Here is a 19,135-nt window from a genome sequence, read left to right as displayed (position 1 = left end):
TCTGAACACACTTGTCACAGCAATAACAATTATACATTTCTGTGAGAGATAACACAACAAAAACTAAGCGTAAATACAACAAAGGACATTGACAGAAAAACTAAAACCTACCTGTATCAGAAACTTTACTTCTTACAGCAAGCTCTCCATAGAATTTATTAAAGATCTCTCCAACTTTCATTTCTTCCATCAGACAGGAACGGCGTAAATTTTGGAGCAACTAAAACAAATAAGAAACAATGACAATTCAAGAAACTTATTAATATCACCATCACAAGCCCGTGCAGCCTAAATAAAAATGCAGTCATGTACATAATTTCAGCTTGAACATGCTATTCAGTGAAATAGGTTTAAGATGGCTCGTCCAAGAAAGAGTATTGACATAAAATCTACACTAACAAGCTAACTTCCTGTATATGTATTTTTTTATATAAAAACTCAAACAGATGAGAAAAGAGGCTTAGCAATGGCTGCAGTAGCCTTTCCCATACTGTATTTCTCATCCTGCACCTGTAAAGCCAATCCAAATCACAGAAGAACTGACTCAGAGTAACTCAGAAGGGAGTTTTGTTTCTCATAAGCAAAACTAAGCAGGTGCAAAGCATTTGCAAAACAAGGCTCCAATGCAGCCTAAGCAAGTATATTACAAAATTAGTCTCACATAACAATAAAATTGCTAAAAAACCCCAAATCAAACAAAACAAACAAAAAAAAAACCCAAAAAAACCCACCCACACTTCTCCACCTTTCACATACTGTCTCTAATATGTTATAAGTAACTACATAGTATTTTTGAGTAAAAATATAATTTCCTAATAAAGAACCATAATAAACTGAGAAAGAGAAGATCGGTGACTGCCGCCAAAACAATCCTGTCTTGCTATACCAGATTTAAGGATGACATCCTCCTAGCTAAGTAACCTGCTGGAGGAACATGAAAGACAATCTGATGTTAAGACAAATCTTTTATTAACATTTAAAATATTAGGCCATTAACATTCTCTTGTTACTGTGGACTTCAGATTTTTTGCATGATATAGCACAATCATAGTAATACAATAGATTTCTACCCCTTATTTATTTATTTTTTTTTTTAGAAACAAGAGAGTATTATAAAATGCATTTTACCTTAATCAGAAGTTCCACAGCTGGGATTTTACATTTTGCTGCCCTCTCTTTTGTATAAACACTAATACAAGTTTGCTAGATAGAAAACAAGAAAGAGATCATAATAATTGCAAGTATAGAAGGAAATTAAAAGATAACAATGTATTTACCCGCTTCTTTAAAACACCTGTTCCTAACAAGTTTAAGACCTTTTAAAAGACTAAAACAATAAAAATATTCAGTCGTGAAAGTGGTATCATAGACAACACTGCAGCAGTGTCTGACAAGAAATCCAGACTCAGACAAAGCAAGTGTAGTTTCTAGAACGGTGGATCCACATAGTACATTTTCTGCATCTAGATTATTGCTCCTTAAAACAAACAGCTATTAGCTTGGTAACAGAAAGTACAGTGGTATGGCCAAGCATTGCTAGCCAAAGCCATATTATTCAGCAATCTAGACTCAAGAAACCTCATTTTTAGAAGTATGAGAATTTCTACTGATTTCTGTACAGAATGCAAGAGTAACAACTTTGCAGGAGAAAATTTTTAAAATCAGTATTTAAAATTAAACATCACCAACAGAAGCAGAAGAGGTAAAATATTACACTTAAACTATGAATTTAATCTGTATGAATTATTAAAACAACCAGTAACTATTATCTCCTGCTAAACAGAAACACTGAAAATTAACTATATAGTCGAAGAAACAATTCCTCACTTCTCTTCTGTAGTCATTATACCTTATATCAATCAAGTTGTTCATTTTAGCACTGACAAGAAATTACAGATGTTTATGACAGACAAAGAGGGGCTGATATGGGAAGATATGAACCTGTTACGGTTTGAGACCCAGCAAAACTGCATTTGATGAAAATGTTTAAGTAATCATCTTCCTTTACCCACCTTAATATTGCAGGCATAAGGATGAACTTGCTCCCCAATCTTTTCCAGAAAGACACAAAGAAATTTCAGCACTTCTTCTCTGCAATCTCGAAACTGAAAAGTAAAAAAAAGAAAAAAAAAGTTAGTTTTAATGCGTACAACATAATATGCTCTTCATACAGCACATTTCTTTAAAAATTAAAGTTTATCAACTTACTTCCTCGATGCTGAGAGATTTGTGGATAAACACAAGCAACCCATACTCTTGAGAAAACACCAAGGATATATGCAGTGCTGCAGGTAAAGCAAACGGTCAGCCTGGACATCCCTCCTTCCTGAGCACCTAATCCTGAATACTACTCTGTGTCAGCTTTTAAAGGAATACCTTAACAACCGAGATTGAACTGACATTTTTCATCAAAAAATAAGAATTTTTATTTGGCAATATGGCAAATAAATTTTGCAGTATTTTTGCAAAAATTTACACAAACAGTCCCAAGAAACGGAGGGGGCTTCTAACACTACTGCAGATTAAGAACCGCATCCTACATCCTGCTTGCTCACCACTGCGCTTAGTTTCCGAGCTTTACCTCCGGGACCTCTATTTAACCCTGGACGGGGAACGACAGCCAGCCAGCCTGAGCGCAGACTCCTGACAAAAGCGCTCCAGATTTGTACCAAAGGGCACGGGCAGAAGTATGTTTAAGAAGACAAATGGCTCTCTGGGGTAAGAGACCATCTCAAAATCAACATTTTAAGTCGCACCACCAACTGTCAAGCGCAACCTTTAATAAATATTAAGATAACGTATAAAATTGCCAGTGCAGAAGCAACCAGCAGGGTAAGAAAAGCAACCTGATTTTTTATGTGGAAAAAGGAACAGTTAGTTATCTGGCTACGGGCTGTGTTTTCTTCCACCCTCCGGGCGGCGAGCCCTGAAGCGAGCCCCTCCCCCCCCGGCCCCTCACAACGGCCCCCCACAACGGCCGCCCGCGCGCACCCTGCGTGCCGTGCGCGCCGCCGGCGAGGCACGCTTCCCCCACGCTGCGCAGCACGCTGTAGCCGCGCAGAGCCGCGCCGCCGGCATCGCCGTCCTGCAGGGAGCGGTGCAGCTGGTACAGGCCGTCCTGGACACCGCCCGCGCCCCCCAGCGCAGCCCCCGCCATGCTGCCCCGGCGCCAGGGCGGAAGGAGGCGCGGAGCGCCCGCCCCCGCCGGGTGCCATGCGCACAGCGGGCGGCAGGGAGCAAGCAGGCCAGCGAGCGGGGCGGCGTTGGGCTGGGCCATACAAAGTGGAGGGGAGCGCCGCGTCCCCAGGCACGGCCGGCGGGCGGGCGGGCGGGCGGCAGCGTGGAATAGCGTTTGGGGAGCTCTTGTATCTCCCCGTGCAGGGTGCGCTCGGTACGTGCACGCACCAGGGCTTATAAACGCTCCTGCCCCTCCCCTCCGCGGAGAATGGGCTGCTCCAGCCTCCACCTGCCTCCCCGCCCAACGCAGGGTTAGTTTTGCCGCGAAATTTGGTCGAGTGGGGGCGGTGCCACTCTCGGCTGGGGGGGGGCAACGCAGCGTCACTTACGGCGGCCCCTGTCTCTTAGGGCAGCGAGGAGGTCATAGTACAGTTCTGACGCTGCTGACACAACTTGAGTTAGGAGTGACCTTTATTTCGGGGGCCTGGAGCGGTCGCCCTCTTCCTCCTTTCTTTCTCCGTTCCTCACCCCCCTTCCGTGCCTTAATACAGAGCTCCCTTTGGGATCGCGCGCACCCATTGGTCAGAAAGCCCGCGCGAGCGTGAGCACGTGACCGGCCTGGCGCGGAGTTTCCCCGGGCTGCTGCTGAGGTAGGTGGGGGCGCTGGGCGCTTCGCGGGGGTCGCTCCCCTCCTCCCCCGCCACGGTCGCGTGCTGGCGACCCGCAGCTTGCGCCTCCCCCGCAGGTAGGATCGCCGCGGGAGCCGCAGCAGCGCCATGTCGTCGCCCGCCTCTACGCCCAGCCGCCGCCGAGGCAAGCGCGGGCGAGGCAGCAACCCCCCGACCCGTAAGTGCCTTGGGGCGACGGCGACGGGGAGGGCGCCCGCGGGCGGCGCTGGGGGTTGGGCCCTGGCGGCATCCTGTGGCCGCCGCGTCTTCCCGCCCGTGGCCTGACGCCCGTCCGGGCCCGCTTGTGTCCCGCAGCGCGCTCGGAGGACGCTCGCTCCCCTCCTTCGCAGAAGCGCCGGACGGACGACTCCACTTCCACTGGGGACCTGCAGCCCATGCCAACCTCTCCCGCCGCGGACACGCAGAGCCCGGCGGCGCAGGACGCCCTGTTTTCCAGCCCGCCGCAGTTCCGCCACTCGGGTAGGCTCCGGTGACCCCCTCGGCAGTGGGGCCGCTTCGCGGGGGTGGCTGAAGCAGACCCTGCCGCTCTGTTCAAGCCTCCGCTGTTTATAAGTAGGGTTGTTTTTAATTGCAGTAGTTGGTAGTCGCTTGTTAATTGTTGCCATTTATTCTACTGCTCAAAAATACACTAAAAAGTGTGTTTAACTGGAAAATACTACATTTTGACTCTGGTTAAACACTAATATATTTTACAACTGCTGCTTTACAGTTATTTAATAAAACTTAACTAAAACTTGTCAGCTTTGGGAACATGTCAATGCAAAGAAAAGGTCTAGGTAGACTAGCTACATCTTTGTTTTTCTTGCAGTAATAAATTGGAATTTATACAGATTGATGCTATTCATTTTATGACCGTAGAGTTGCAAGAATGACAAATACAGGCCATGCGTTTTTATCTTTAGTCTGATCTAAAAGTAAACATTTAGTGATGCTTATCAAGCCATTTTTCTTCATAGCTATTCCTCTCGACTTTGACATCAGTTCACCTCTGACTTATGGGACGCCCAGCTCCAGGGTAGAAGGTACTCCAAGAAGTGGCGTACGAGGAACTCCAGTTAGGCAGAGGCCTGATCTTGGGTCTGTCCGCAAAGCCAGACAAGTTGATTTACACTCAGATGGGGTAGGTAGATGGCTCAAATCTTGTGTTTGACAACTTCTTTTTAGAACAACTATTCATATTTGTGTGTGCTTAACTTGTTTCCACACAGCCAGCTGAGGATGTAGTGGCAAGTGAGCAATCTCTTGGACAAAAACTTGTTATATGGGGAACAGATGTTAATGTAACTTCTTGTAAAGAAAAGTTTCAGGTAGGTTAAAAACTTTTTTATCTTTTTAAACTAGAAAAGCTAGTTTTTATCTTAAATACTAGTTGTTGACTCTGGTACAAAGTGTGTGCATACTGCTAAATATGATTTACCCTTCTCTTCTGTTTCTTTCTTGTCCTCAATATTCAGAGATTTCTTCAGCGTTTCATTGACCCAGTAGCTAAAGAGGATGAAGACATTGGCTTGGATCTTAATGAGCCACGCTATATGCAACGACTTGAAGAGGTACTTGTAACATAGCTAAATCTTTTTATTTATTTATTTTTTCTTTATACGCCATTGAGCTAAAGATTTCTTCTCATGTATTTTGCAGATTAATATGGTTGGAGAACCATTTCTGAATGTAAATTGTGACCATCTGCGGTCATTTGATGAAAATCTTTATAGGCAACTGATCTGCTATCCTCAGGTGAAGTAATGCATTTGTTTTCTGGTCTTTAAGAGGCTGTTTCATATTTCTGTCTTCTCATGTTTTTATTTAAACACATTAGATGTTTTGTATGTTCAGTATAATCTCTGTGGCTTCTTTGTTTTCTGTAATATAAAATGTTTTATTTTGTAATATTTAGAACTTGATCACAGATACTATGGTAGGTACCACATAAATAAAAAGTTAGCTGGTAAACTGCAGTATATCTAGGATGCAGAGGCTGTGTCCAGAATTTTGTGCCTTTTTTGTCTTTGCAACGTTTAAATGAATAAACTTGATCTAAATATTAACTTTCTCGCTAAGTAGGGGAATGCTTACCTGGCATAACTTTAGTCATTCTGGGCTCTTCAGCAGTGCACAAAATCACAGAATGAAATGTGTTTGCACAAAGCATTTTTACTTTTAAACCTAACTCTTCCTGGTTACTTTATACAGGAAGTTATCCCTACATTTGACATGGCTGCCAACGAGATCTTTTTTGATCGTTACCCGGATTCAATATTAGAACATCAAATTCAAGTAAGGCCATATAATGCACTGAAGACTAGGAATATGAGAAGTCTAAATCCTGAAGGTAAACTTTTGATTATCATGTCAGAAAAAAACAACTGTAAGGATTTATATAAGCTTACTGAATGTTAATATAGAATTATATAAGTAATTGTAAAAACTAGACTTAGGTCCATCTAGACTGATGTTCTTTGGTTCACATCATTGGTCTGTTTTGGTAGAAAATGCTCTAGAGGAAAAAAAATGCAGAATAACTTATCCTTAAAGGAAATCTCTCTTGACATCAACTACTGATGTTCTTAGTTCTGCAAGTGCAAAGGATTCTTTCTTTTGTACTCATGCAAATTAGAGTGTTTATACTGTGCCGTTACAATTTTTTTTTGTCTTGGACAAAATACCTAGTACCTAACTGTGAATGTCCACTTCCCACCTAAAAATTAACTTAACATGGAATTTAGAAGGTTGTTTTAAAAGCATGATGTGATGACATGGGTATCTATATTTTGTAGATATTGATCAACTTATCACCATCAGTGGTATGGTAATCAGAAGCTCCCAGTTAATTCCTGAGATGCAAGAAGCATTCTTTAAGTGCCAGGTCTGCGCTTTCACCACAAGAGTAGAAATCGATCGTGGCAGGATTGCTGAACCGTCAGTATGCAAGAACTGTAACACAACACACAGTATGGCACTGATTCACAATCGATCCATGTTTTCTGATAAACAGATGGTATGTTGCATCTTGGTAGTGCTTGAAATGAAACAATTTTGACTCTGCGAATAAGCTGTGAGACTGTTTTATGTTTTGTAGAAAAGTTTTGCTTGTTTGAAACTAATCCTCAGTGTTTTCGTTAGATCAAACTGCAGGAGTCTCCTGAAGATATGCCAGCTGGACAGACCCCTCATACTGTTGCCCTGTTTGCTCACAATGACCTTGTTGATAAAGTTCAACCAGGTGACAGAGTTAATGTCACAGGTAAAACTTAGTTTCACTTGAGTATTTGCATCCTCCTTTTTCACTGAATTTTAGTGGCTTAATGTATCGTTATGCCTATCTGATAACTGAACGTGTCCATAGTTAGGGTGAGTGATGTGTAGCCAACAACCTCTTAAGTCTGAAATGGAAATACAATCTAACTTGCATAATATTAGCTACATCTGCTTGTTTGTAACTTCATATCAGCTACACAAAATCATTACATGAGAGATTTACTTCTTTCCAGATGTTTATTCTACTAGCTATAACTTCAGTCTTCAGTCATGCATTGGAGATGTTTATATGACTATACTCAAAACCAAACCAGCAAAGGGAACCCCAGGACGGATGGGAGGCAACTCCAAACAGAGAGAGAGAGAGAGAGAGAGAGAGAGAAGGATAGTGTTCTTTTATTTTTACTTTTGTTTTTTTTATGGGTCACCTCAGAGATATACTGACTATATAATGTGATCCTGCAAGTAGATAAATCTGCATGAGTGTACTGTGGTGAGTGAGAGTGCACTTCATGGGCCCTGATGGGATGCATCCATGAGTGCTGAGGGAGCTGGCTGATGTCATAGCAAGGCCACTCTGGATTAATCTTTGAAAGATCACAATAAATGGGGAAGGCTTCTGAGGAGTGAAAGAAAGTAAATGTTGCTCCTATTCTCAAGAACAGCAATAAGGAGGATCTGGGAAACTACAGACTGGTCAACCTCGCACCTTGACCCCCTGGGAAAGGTGATGGAGCAAATAATCCTGGAAACAATTTCCAGATGTGAAGGACAGAAGGAACACGGATTTACAAAGCGGAAGTCATGCTCTGCCGACTTGATAGCCTTCTATGTGAGATTGGCTCTGTGAATGAGGGTAGAGCAGTGGGTGTTTACTTTAGCAAAGCTTTTGATGCAGTCTTCTGTAACACCCTCATTGACAAACTGATGAACTACAGACTACATAAGTAGACAGTGAGGTGAATTGAAAACTGGCTGAACTGCTGGGCTCAAGGGGTTGTGGTCAGTAGCACAAAGTCCAGCTTGAGCCAGTCACCAATTAATGATGTGGACAATGGGACAGACTGCACCCTCAGTAAGTTTGCAGATGATCCAAAACTGGAAGGAATCGTTGAGAGACCAGATGGTTGTGCTGTTATTCAGAGGGACCTGGACAGGCTGGAGAGATGGGTTGATGGGAATGTCATGAAGTTAACAAAGGGATGTGCTAAGTCCTGCACCAGGGAAGGAGTAACCCCATTCACCAGTAGAGGCTGGGGACTGACCAGCTGGAGAGTGGCTTTGCAGAAAAGGACCTGGGGATCCTGGTGACAAGTTGACCGTGAGCCAGTAAAGCGCACTTGCAGCCTGCAGGGCTGAATTAGGAAGAGTGTTGCCAGCAGGTCAAGGGAGGTGATCTTTCCCCCTCTATTTAGCTCTGGTGAGGCCACATCTAGAGTGCTACGTCCAGCTCTGGGCTCCCCAGCACAAGAAAGACATGGACTCATTGGAGCAAGCCCAGTAAAGGACCATAAGGATGATACACATATACATGATGAAGGGCTTGGAGCATCTGTCATATGAGGAGAGGCTGAGAGAGCTGAGACTCTTTAGTGTGTAGAAGAGAAGGCTTAGGGGGATCTGTCAGTAGAGCAGTAATACAAAATAATAAGACTTGTGATACTGTGGGTTACAACTACATTTCATTAGTAGATAAACCATTTATTGCTTTAAAGCAACTGCTGTACTACTAGCTGTTAAATACTTAGCTTCTGGACACATGAGAAGCCTATCAACCTCAGCATTTATCAAAAAGGGGAAAAATACTATTTGTAAACATTATGAGACTGTATCAAAAGCATCTTCAAACCTCCATGTTTGAAGCCTAAGCATTTCACTTTTTGAGAGCATTTGTAATAAGAATGCTAAATGTATGCATACCTGCAAAAATGTGGCCTAGGTGACTTAAATATGTTCTGCTGACTTTCCAGTACTGGGGAATAAACTGATTAAAGTACTTAACTGTCTTGAAAGGCTTTATTTTGCAAGGGAAAGTGTAAAAATTTCAGGTTTGGGGATTATCATGTTTCTTGCATCATGTTTTCTTACTTCATGTAATGCTGTGATTCAAAATTGTATTTAGGTATCTACAGGGCGGTCCCAATTCGAGTTAATTCAAGGGTCAGCAATGTAAAATCTGTCTATAAGACCCACATTGATGTAATACACTATCGCAAAACTGATGCAAAACGCCTGCATGGCGTTGATGAGGAAACAGAGCGAAAAATGTTTGCAGAAGAACATGTGGAAATGCTAAAAGAGCTTTCTAGAAAACCAGATATATATGAAAGACTTTCTTCAGCATTGGCACCAAGTATTTATGAGCATGAAGATATCAAAAAGGTAAATGAAATTATGTGTTTTTATTGTAAGTCACACTTATGTGCATGTGCATTTGTAATTATCAACATTTGCTATAGATAAGACTTTCTTGAGTCTTGGAAAACTCAAAGTTGCAAGGATTTTTTTAGCTGACATGATTCCTAATTTTTCTTAAAGCCTGGTGCATCTTTGAGCAGATTTAAAGTGGTCTTGTCAGGACAAAGTTGGTTATAAGTGTATCATAATTGTTGTCATGGTGTTCGGGAGTGTTAATTAGACGGAAGATGTAGAAAAGTTAGTAAAGCAGCAGAATGGGCAAAACTTAATTGTGAGATTCCTCTTGCAACTTCCTGAATGTTCAGGCTGTATGTGACCAGTGAAAAACAAGTAGCTGTAACTTTGTTATTGCTGATAAAAGGCATTTGCAAAAGAACAGTAGCTTTAAAAATGACATTTGGTTGACCCTGATTTGTGGGATGTCAAAATCATTGCTTAGATTTATCTGAAAACTGACTTTTCTAATAAAGTGTTCAACTAATGTACTAAAACTTTATCACTGCACAGACTACAATTGATAGTGCATCTAAAGGTAATGTTAGACACTGTAACAATCCTCCTTAAATATATTCCTTTATTTGCTTTTCCTTACAAACTTGTACATTAACATAGTTCACTGGTTGCTGAAATGGCTAGACATTTAATTCTAAACCACAAGATTACCTGCTGAAATGGAAATTATGGTCTCTTCCATTTGTGTGTTGTTATCATCTTATCATGGTGATGTGGCACATCAGGTGCTGGAAGTGGAGTTGAGGAAAGCTAGGGGCCCTTCATCTCAGAGGCTTTTCAGATTAAGACCAAAATTTGTTCACAGCAATGTCCAAAATACTTATTTTTAATACTCAAGTGTTTGAAACCCACATAGATTGGAGTATCGATATTCTGTATTGGGGACCTTGAGGAAAATATAATGGGGGCAGGTCATGCTTCTTGAATCTAACAAACAGGTTTTATTAACCTCCATAAGCTGTTCTAATTGAATGAGAACACAAATGATACAAATAGCTCACTCCACTTTACTCTGCTGTAAAAACCTGCAGAGCCCTTGCATGAAATAGTGTACAGTTTTTCCTCCATTTTTTTCCTTTTTGTCTCTAGCAGCCAAGTATTTATCATTGACTTACTCCTTCTCAGACTTTCTAGCTGTACACTGCTAATATTAAAAAAGTACTGTGAATGAGTAAATAATTTTTTTTTAAAAAAAGCCTTCCTGATAACTCCAGTTCACTGATAAAGTCACAAGCATATGATTTACACTAATAATTTCACTGCTTCCAAAATACTGGAAGTTAGTTCCTTCTATTTCTTTAATAACACTGCAATTGTACACTTTCTTTGGGCAGTATAAAGAACAAAGTGTTGGTAAATTTCAGTGAAATAAAAACCTTAAACTCTTGATCTTTATGGGCAAGTAAAGGAGGCATTTGTATGTAACCATTCTGTGAACACAGAAAAGCAGTTCATCTGAAAAACAGAAACAATGAATAGATTTGGAATAGATTTGAAAAGAATCTAACCTAAAACTCTGAAAGCTGAGTTTGTGGGACCCTAGCACTATGTTTGAAATTAACTGAAACTGAGGATATCTATAAATAAAGACCCCTTTTTTTAAGGCTTCAGAAAACAGTTTCAAATATTCTCTCATGTCTGAATTGTGTTAATTTTAAGTGTTTCAATTCATTAGATGTTTTAGTACAACAGTTAGATTGGCTCTCACTATAGAAGAGTTGATGTTTAGATTTCTAACAATAATATTTTATAGGGTATTCTGCTTCAGCTTTTTGGGGGATCAAGAAAGGATTTCAGCCACACAGGAAGAGGCAACTTCCGTGCTGAGATCAACATTCTTCTATGTGGTGATCCTGGTACTAGTAAATCACAGCTGCTTCAGTATGTGTATAACCTCGTTCCTAGAGGCCAGTATACATCTGGAAAAGGCTCAAGTGCAGTTGGTCTTACTGCATATGTGATGAAGGATCCAGAAACACGGCAACTAGTTCTCCAGACAGGTGCTTTGGTACTTAGTGACAATGGCATTTGCTGCATTGATGAGTTTGATAAAATGAATGAAAGTACAAGATCAGTACTCCATGAAGTAATGGAACAACAGACTCTCTCCATTGCAAAGGTAAGCCTCTTTTTAATTCCGTGTTCTTTGCACTACCCATAGTATTAGCTAGGCAACTGAAACCAAACAAGTTAACAGAAGAATGAGGCATTACGCTTTTCTGTTGTCACCAGTGGATTACCTAGTAACTCATTTACATGAGAATATAGATTTCATAGCACAAAGGGCTGCAACCCACATATTCGGAGTATTTCCAGATGATCTTGTTCTTCCATTACTCTGGAAGGCTTTGCAATACAGTTCTTGCTTTTTAGGGAACTCATTTAATAATATATTGGTGCTCTCATGAAGCTGAATAAAAAAGTAAGTTTTGGTGGTACACAGCTGCAAAAACCTTCCTTCTAAGAGAACTAGTTTGATTTTTTTTTTTTTTTTTCCATTTTGACAGGCTGGAATTATCTGCCAACTGAATGCTCGTACATCTATCTTAGCAGCCGCTAATCCTATAGAATCACAATGGAATCCAAAAAAAACTACCATCGAAAACATCCAGCTTCCACATACATTGTTATCAAGGTATTAAACAACTTCTTGCATGTCTCATTTTTATGAGATGTTCTGTTCTGCCATTCTGAGTCATTTTCACAAGAGCAAGTATAACGATTGTGTTCTTTGTAGCTTAGTGGAAAACTTTTGTAGCATTCATTTTAAATATTCTTTGGGAGCAGAGGATTGTCTTTTAGTATTTATATCCATCTCAAACAGAAGAGTTGATGAGATCTGTAAGGTCTCTTTGTATGTACTTTTAGGTGGTGTTCTTCTTGTTTTTTCTTGTTTTATCATCTCCTGGAGAAGAGCTGTTTTAAAACTTATAGTAGTTCATAACTTCAACACAAACTCAAGGTGTTTTTTCTAGCCCCGTAAAAGTCTGAAGTGAAACACTGATGACTAGGGAACTCGCACTGGAGGTAGTAGAATCTGAGGCTCTGAACTTGCTTGTTTTTGTTCTGTAAAGTTCAACCATCGGAGATGGCAGCACTCGCCTTTTAGGTGACAGCTGTTAATGTTCAGTGTCTGCTGATATTAAAAATTAAACTAGGTGCTGCAGTTGCATCTTGTGAGGAACTTCCCTACTTAACTGAAATATAAAGTATGCTGATGGTTCACCAGATACTCTGAAAACACTAACTGGCTTAGAATTTGCTGAGAACGTTGGAAAAGATGTCTGCATCAGGGGATAGATGTTGAACTTTGCCAGTTCTCAGCAAATTAAAAGCAAAACTGAAGGTTCCTAGAAGACTTTAATCACAGAGCTCCTTAATTAGTTTAGCCACTGCCAGTGAGAAATAGTACCTTGAGGGGGGTGTCTGGACCACACCAGAACATGTTGTCCTCCTTTGCCTACAGTTGGGCACACGTGATACCCCACAATGTTATGTATTAAGTTTGCAAAAATATTATAAATCACTTTCTTCCAGATTAAACTGGAGCTGTGTTTATATGTGCATGGCCCATTTGCTGTTGCCTTTTAGGGCAGTAACTTTAGCAGTAACTTTGTTCTGTTTTTTTAAAAAAACAAACAAACAAACAACCCGAAAGTGCCTGTCAGTCTTGACCAAGCAAGGGAACTGAATTTCACAGAACGTATCTTATCTTCACAGTTTCAAGCCCATAGGCTGAAAGCAAATCCAAACTGTAGCTTTCTCAAAGTAATAACCCTTTAATAACCCTTTTTTTTTTTTTTTTTACACTTAAGGAAAATTAGTTTTTCAGCTTAATATAGCAACTCCTCCTTCTTACAAGAAGCAATAGTCAAATAATTCCTACCTCTGTTTCATCAAAACCATAAAACAAACTATTTTATGTGGCAAGAAAGTGTACACACTAATACTGGATTCTTATCCTGTTCAGATTTGACTTGATCTTTTTAATGCTGGATCCACGTGATGAAGCTTATGACAGACGTCTTGCTCGCCATTTGGTTTCTTTGTACTACCAAAGTGAGGAAAAGATGGAGGAGGAATACATGGATATGGCAGTATTGAGGGATTATATTGCATACGCTCGTACTTATGTAAATCCCAGATTAAGCGAAGAAGCAAGCCAAGCCCTTATTGAGGTAAAGGAATTGCAGTTAACGTACTGAGTCTTTACTGACCTGTCAAAAATGGCAAAACCTTTTGGAAGGTATGCTCCCTATCTAAATAGAAATTTTTAAGACCCTTCAAAAAATTTCTAAAAAACACTAGCATTTAAAAGGAAAGAGGGATAAGTGTAGAAGTAATTCTGTGCTCTGATCTTTTAGTTTGCTTTCCAATATATTGGTTTGGTTTCACATTAAAAGTGTAAAAACCTACTGAAATTACGTAAGCATGCCTGTACAGACACAAGTAAGTAAAACTAGTCCAAAGTCTTTCAAATGATTCAAAACTTATTATGATGACTTGTTGGATCAGGGAAAGATTTATACCTGATACACGTATCCTTTGTCACAAAAGAAAATAATATATATGTATCTGAGCAGTACCAAGTACAGTGTTTGGAACTGCTTTTGCCAGAATACTTGTATGCTGAAATAGTAGGTGGGGGATGAAGGGGATTCTGAAAGTGATGTGAATAATAGATAACATGATTTACTGAGATATTTAATGAATTTTTCCTTTCCAGGCGTATGTGGATATGAGGAAAATTGGTAGTGGCAGGGGAATGGTTTCTGCATATCCTCGACAGCTTGAGTCTCTGATCCGTCTGGCAGAAGCACATGCTAAAGTACGATATTCAGGTAAAGTTGAAACAATTGATGTGGAAGAAGCAAAACGTCTCCATCGGGAAGCTCTGAAACAGTCTGCTACTGATCCAAGGACAGGAATTGTGGATGTATCCATTCTCACTACAGGTTTGTATTCTCAAAGTGATGAAGCTGGAATGCCATTGGCTTTTTGTCACTTTTAAATATAACTTAACCTGTCCTTCATAGCTTACTTCTGAAAGGTGTTATTCTTTCTTTTTATAAGGAATGAGCGCAACGGCTCGTAAGCGGAAAGAGGAGCTGGCTCAGGCCTTGAGGAAGCTTATCCAGTCAAAGGGCAAAACACCAGCTTTAAAATACCAACAGCTGTTTGATGATCTCCGAGCACAGTCTGACACAGTAAGGTTTATTTTTTTTTTTAAATACACATTTTCTTTAAAAGTATGTTTTTTTCCCAAATCAACATAATCTTGTCTTCAAATCGTGGTGTGGAGGGAAAGGGAAACCTTACTTGTTCAGCTGAAGTTGACATGACTGCAAAGCTAATTCCGCTGCAGATAAATGAGCTATAATTTATACAGGCTTGCAGACTGATGGATTTGGTAGTTAAGATTGCTGAATCCCTACCATAGCAGAAGCCCGAAAAAACGAATTAAACTTCATGGTTCTAGGCCAGATGTCCAAATTCAGAAAAAAAATAACTGAAGTTTGGAAAACCTCATATGAAAGCTGGTATGAAATGTATTAAAAGCTTTATTTTTTTTTTCTGCGTGTAAGTTTTTTGCCTTTTTTCCTTAAGGCTGTCACTAAAGAAATGTTTGAAGAAGCACTTCGTGCCTTGGCTGATGATGACTTCTTGACTGTGACTGGAAAGACTGTTAGATTGCTGTAAGTTAGCCTTTCCTTGCAAGTCAACTGTCATGGTTTTACTTCACCTTACTATTTGCAACATTGCTGACTTGCAAGATCTTACAGATTTGGGACTATCATTTGCTGTGACAAGAATAATGACCATTTAAGTGGCACTTCTATCTGCACAATAGATTATGGAGGACCTAAAAATGCTTAGCTGAATAAGGCTATTTACATTTGAGCTAAATGTATTGCTAACGTGTTATTGCCACAATTTTTTAATGAAGTTTTGTAGAACATGCGAACAAAAGGTATGTATTCAAATTGAATTGTAAAAATTCATCTTAAATGATTTATTTGGTAAATGCAATTTGTTAGTATTGCTCTAATACCTGAAATAAAATTTTTGGATTTAAGGTTTTTTATCATTCATTTTTACATGAAAATGAACGTATCTTGTGATGAACACTTTTCAATCCAGAATTCTGTGATTTCTGGGAAGGTCTTTATGAGAGCCTGAACAGAGCTTCTCTTTTTTTCTTATTTGACTTGGGTGTGCTTTGTTAGTATCCTCAATGTCAAAAAGGCAAATAGTTGCTACTTGAAACTAAAAGTTTTCCCTGCAGTTTTAAGTATCACTGGATAAACCTTCCGCAGAAGCTCATGTGATAGGACCTGAAAAGAAAGAGGTCCTAGCTGGGCATGACTGGAGATTCTTTTACAGTTCTAACTGGGGCAGATGCTCTCAGCCATTGAACGTCAGTACTGTCAACAGCTGCTACAGTTTTCACCACTAAGCTGGCAGAAGAGTTCTCTAATTCACTTCAGTGCAGAGAACACCAGACTGACCTCAACTGCTCACAAAGCCCCACTTACGCTGAACTAACTCAGCTCTGCAATGGATATTTGCACACTGCCACTGCTTTCAATAGAGGTGAGGCAAAGTCTATGGTCTACTCTTGCCATTTGAAAAGGAGACACCTTAAAAACCTAGCAACATTTTTCTACTGCTGCTTTATTATGTAAGTAAAGCATTAGTTGCTACTGTTAGATGCAGCTTATAAAATGGATTTTCAATGATTTGTTTTGAGTTTGAGGGAGGAACTTACCTTCTATCCAAGAGTTAAACCTAATGTATGTCAGAAGCATCAGATTAAGCCACAGCTATCTCCCCAGCCTTTACAATTAGTAAATCTAAGTCACTATCAATTCAGCTTGTTGGCTTTTATGGTTTAGTAGGACATAATTCACCTCATGCTCTTTTATAGAGGAAGTCTAGGTCTCTGACTTAAAGCTTAGAAGTTAGAGGTAGGTTTACAGTTCTCTTCAAAAGAAGTCTGTAAAATAACATTCTGAACTCCCTTAAATACCAAAATAATAGACTCCAGTGACACTGATTTTATGGTACCTTATTTTCCTCTCTGGTATTTTATTAACTATTTATTTTGCTTAGAAGATAACCATCTCATGACCTCTTTTTGACCTCATCTTGCCTTCTCTCATACCTTTATTTCACAGTTGCCATCTACTTTCTGAGAGATAGTTGCTTAAGAGTTTTATCAGACCATCTTTCACTTTATGAAAACTGTCACTTCTACACTTCTTCCAGTTATACTGGTTGGTCCATAAAAATGATACTACCTCAATTCATAAACTGTCTCCCCGTTCATGCACTCTCATAGCTATAACAGGACTACCATTTAACTTCTAAGTACATGGTACCTTCTCTTGTCAGACAAAACAGCATCATAAAAGTTTCTTAAAGATACTTTTGAGTTTTAAGAAAACTAACTTTGTGTAAAATATGGATTCAAGTACAGTAATACATCTGGCTACACTAGCAAAACTTCTCAAGTTAAAATCAGGTGTCAGTATGGAAACTATTACTATAGAAATTGGGCAGTTTATGTACCTATGTATTCCGGATGTATATTGAAATGTTTATCTATGAAATTAAGTGTTCCAGGAAACAGAAGATTAGTTTTGCACCTATGTCAGATTTTAGCTCCCCTTTCAACTTACGAAGACTCTTCATCTGCTGTCTTCTATTTTTTTTAAGTACGATGCTTATTAAGGGATTATTCTGTATTTGATGTTTAGAGAGTCACTTGCAGATTAACCCCCACTAGGTGGCTCTTAAAGCCTATATGCAGTAAAGAAGCATCTCTTTTTCAGTCTGTAGGGAGAGTGTGTGTTTCATCCCCCCCCCCCCATAAGTAAGCAATGCAAATGCAACTTTAATTAGCTAGATACAGAATGGAAACATTTTTGGTAAAGGATTCTGAATAAAATATTTTAACCAACCATGTGCTCTCTAATGTGAAATGCACAAAGCAAGAGGAGGATGTAAGTAATTTCATAAGTTATTTTGCGTGCAGGCTGAGAATATTTTCCCTATTCTATGGAATAATCTCAAACTCTACATCCATCCTACTGTACTGCTGCATTTACCTTACACTGTCAGTAGCTATAATTAAGCTCATTTAAAAACCTAAAAGTCATTTAAAGACTGGACTATGCAAGTAGGGGAAAGAGCTCCTGTCTGAGATCTAATGTTCTTAATGTAAGAAACAACACAGAAGGCATTAAAGTCTTCTATATGCTTTACAAAAGGAATATTTAAACAGTTATAAGCCTACTTGCAGAAGAAATTTATAGTAAGTCACTTTTAGAGACCATAGTTTAAGTAGTCTGCTATCTTGTCTAACAGTAGAAAGAAGCTGCTATTAAAGTGAAATAGAATCGTACACTTCTGTTTTTATAGCACAGAGTGCAATCGCTAACTAGTCTAGGAAAAATAAGTACAAGATAGGCTGAAAAATGTCATATGCTATCACTGTTGGTAGTTTCAAAGATGGTACTTCATTTCTCTCTGCAATCACAGAATTGTTTGTAAAGTGACTCGGTCCTCCTCATCACCAGTTACGTTCTTCAGCAGGAACAGATGTTAAATCCTACGTGAGAACAATACATCAAGCTTGTCCCCTGCCCGTCGTAACTGAGATACTGTACTCTTCAAGACTATACTCTAGTCAGCCTTTTCAAGCTTCAGTATTACATTTTGGCAGTCACTCTGGCATTCCAATTTTATCTTCCTAGAAAGCTGTACAATTAGGATTATCTCTGGAAAAGAAGAAAGTCTACAGAAGACTGCATGTAAAATAGCTTTTCAGGCAGTGATTCTATCCTTTTTTGCAGTATGTTTCTGTAATTTCATAATCTTATACCTGCTATGTAACTTGCCATCTGGATACAGCAATATGGACAGAAAAAAATAAGCATTTTACAATTGTTTCTGACTGTGCAAGACCACACATAGTCTTGTAAAAATACATGAATAGTAATTTACTTTTAATCATGGGATTCATCCAGGAGGTAAATGGACTGTCAATCTCTAATAGTTATCATACAAATCCTTTTTCTAATATGAAGTGGATTTTTACTAATGCAGTTTACTGACCATCTTAGATTAGGTTTGTAATGCATCTAAGTCGATACTCCTTTGTTAGCCTTGAATGAACATCAAATGCTTCAGACAGAATGCAAGAAGAGGTGCAAGAAAGTTTCCTCTAGTAATTAAAATCATTCCTAGCGCTGAAGCAAAAATCATATAGTCTTTTCTATCCCTTATTAAAAGCTACTAAATATGATAACAGCTAGTCTTTCTTAATGCAGATAACTAGGGCTAGGAAAACAGTGCTCATCTTCCTTGTGTGGAAGAGGGACTGTATTCCTAATGGCCTCCAAAAGAAATGTTAGGAAGTTGAATAGTTTTCCTTCCTTCCTCCATTGTAAGAGGTTAATTTTCATGAAATCCTGATATATAAGGTTTTCCTTTGTGACTCATGAGCTTTTGCCTCACCTATATAGCTACTATGGGTACTAAAAAGCTTAGAACATTCATCATAAATAGTTCTGAACACC

At 39.5% G+C, this 19,135-nt stretch overlaps 2 protein-coding genes across 5 annotated transcripts in view; one reads left to right on the top strand and one right to left on the bottom strand.

Annotated features, from left to right (window-relative positions):
- Positions 1 to 3,241, bottom strand: part of PRKDC (protein kinase, DNA-activated, catalytic subunit) — an 87,952-nt gene extending 84,711 nt beyond the window's left edge. For 3 of the 4 annotated variants that reach the window (XM_026102970.2, XM_026102971.2, XM_026102972.2), the window contains exons 1-5: positions 2,992 to 3,241; positions 2,209 to 2,285; positions 2,013 to 2,105; positions 1,129 to 1,203; positions 112 to 220 (exon numbers count right to left, since the gene is read on the bottom strand). In XM_026102970.2, coding sequence (XP_025958755.2) covers positions 112 to 220; positions 1,129 to 1,203; positions 2,013 to 2,105; positions 2,209 to 2,285; positions 2,992 to 3,157 — 520 coding nt within the window. In that variant the 5' untranslated portion in view covers positions 3,158 to 3,241. The remainder of the gene's footprint in view (positions 1 to 111; positions 221 to 1,128; positions 1,204 to 2,012; positions 2,106 to 2,208; positions 2,286 to 2,991) is intronic. The other variant, XM_026102973.2, reaches the window with a different exon arrangement.
- A 374-nt stretch (positions 3,242 to 3,615) lies between these two features.
- MCM4 (minichromosome maintenance complex component 4) lies at positions 3,616 to 15,627 on the top strand. The gene is made up of 17 exons (XM_064507565.1): positions 3,616 to 3,831; positions 3,927 to 4,023; positions 4,161 to 4,325; positions 4,823 to 4,986; positions 5,075 to 5,173; positions 5,321 to 5,416; positions 5,505 to 5,600; positions 6,057 to 6,195; positions 6,641 to 6,861; positions 6,987 to 7,107; positions 9,244 to 9,503; positions 11,305 to 11,670; positions 12,059 to 12,186; positions 13,522 to 13,729; positions 14,278 to 14,506; positions 14,625 to 14,758; positions 15,159 to 15,627. Exons 2-17 carry the CDS (start codon positions 3,954 to 3,956, stop codon positions 15,249 to 15,251), a joined length of 2,589 nt encoding a protein of 862 aa, XP_064363635.1. The 5' UTR covers positions 3,616 to 3,831; positions 3,927 to 3,953; the 3' UTR covers positions 15,252 to 15,627.
- Positions 15,628 to 19,135: the final 3,508 nt, after the last annotated feature.

The sequence above is a fragment of the Dromaius novaehollandiae genome, chromosome 2 (genome assembly GCF_036370855.1).
Source record: "Dromaius novaehollandiae isolate bDroNov1 chromosome 2, bDroNov1.hap1, whole genome shotgun sequence".
Taxonomy (NCBI): domain Eukaryota; kingdom Metazoa; phylum Chordata; class Aves; order Casuariiformes; family Dromaiidae; genus Dromaius; species Dromaius novaehollandiae.
The sequence above is the reverse complement of the archived record's forward strand: the minus strand, read 5'-3'. Positions and strand labels throughout refer to the sequence as shown.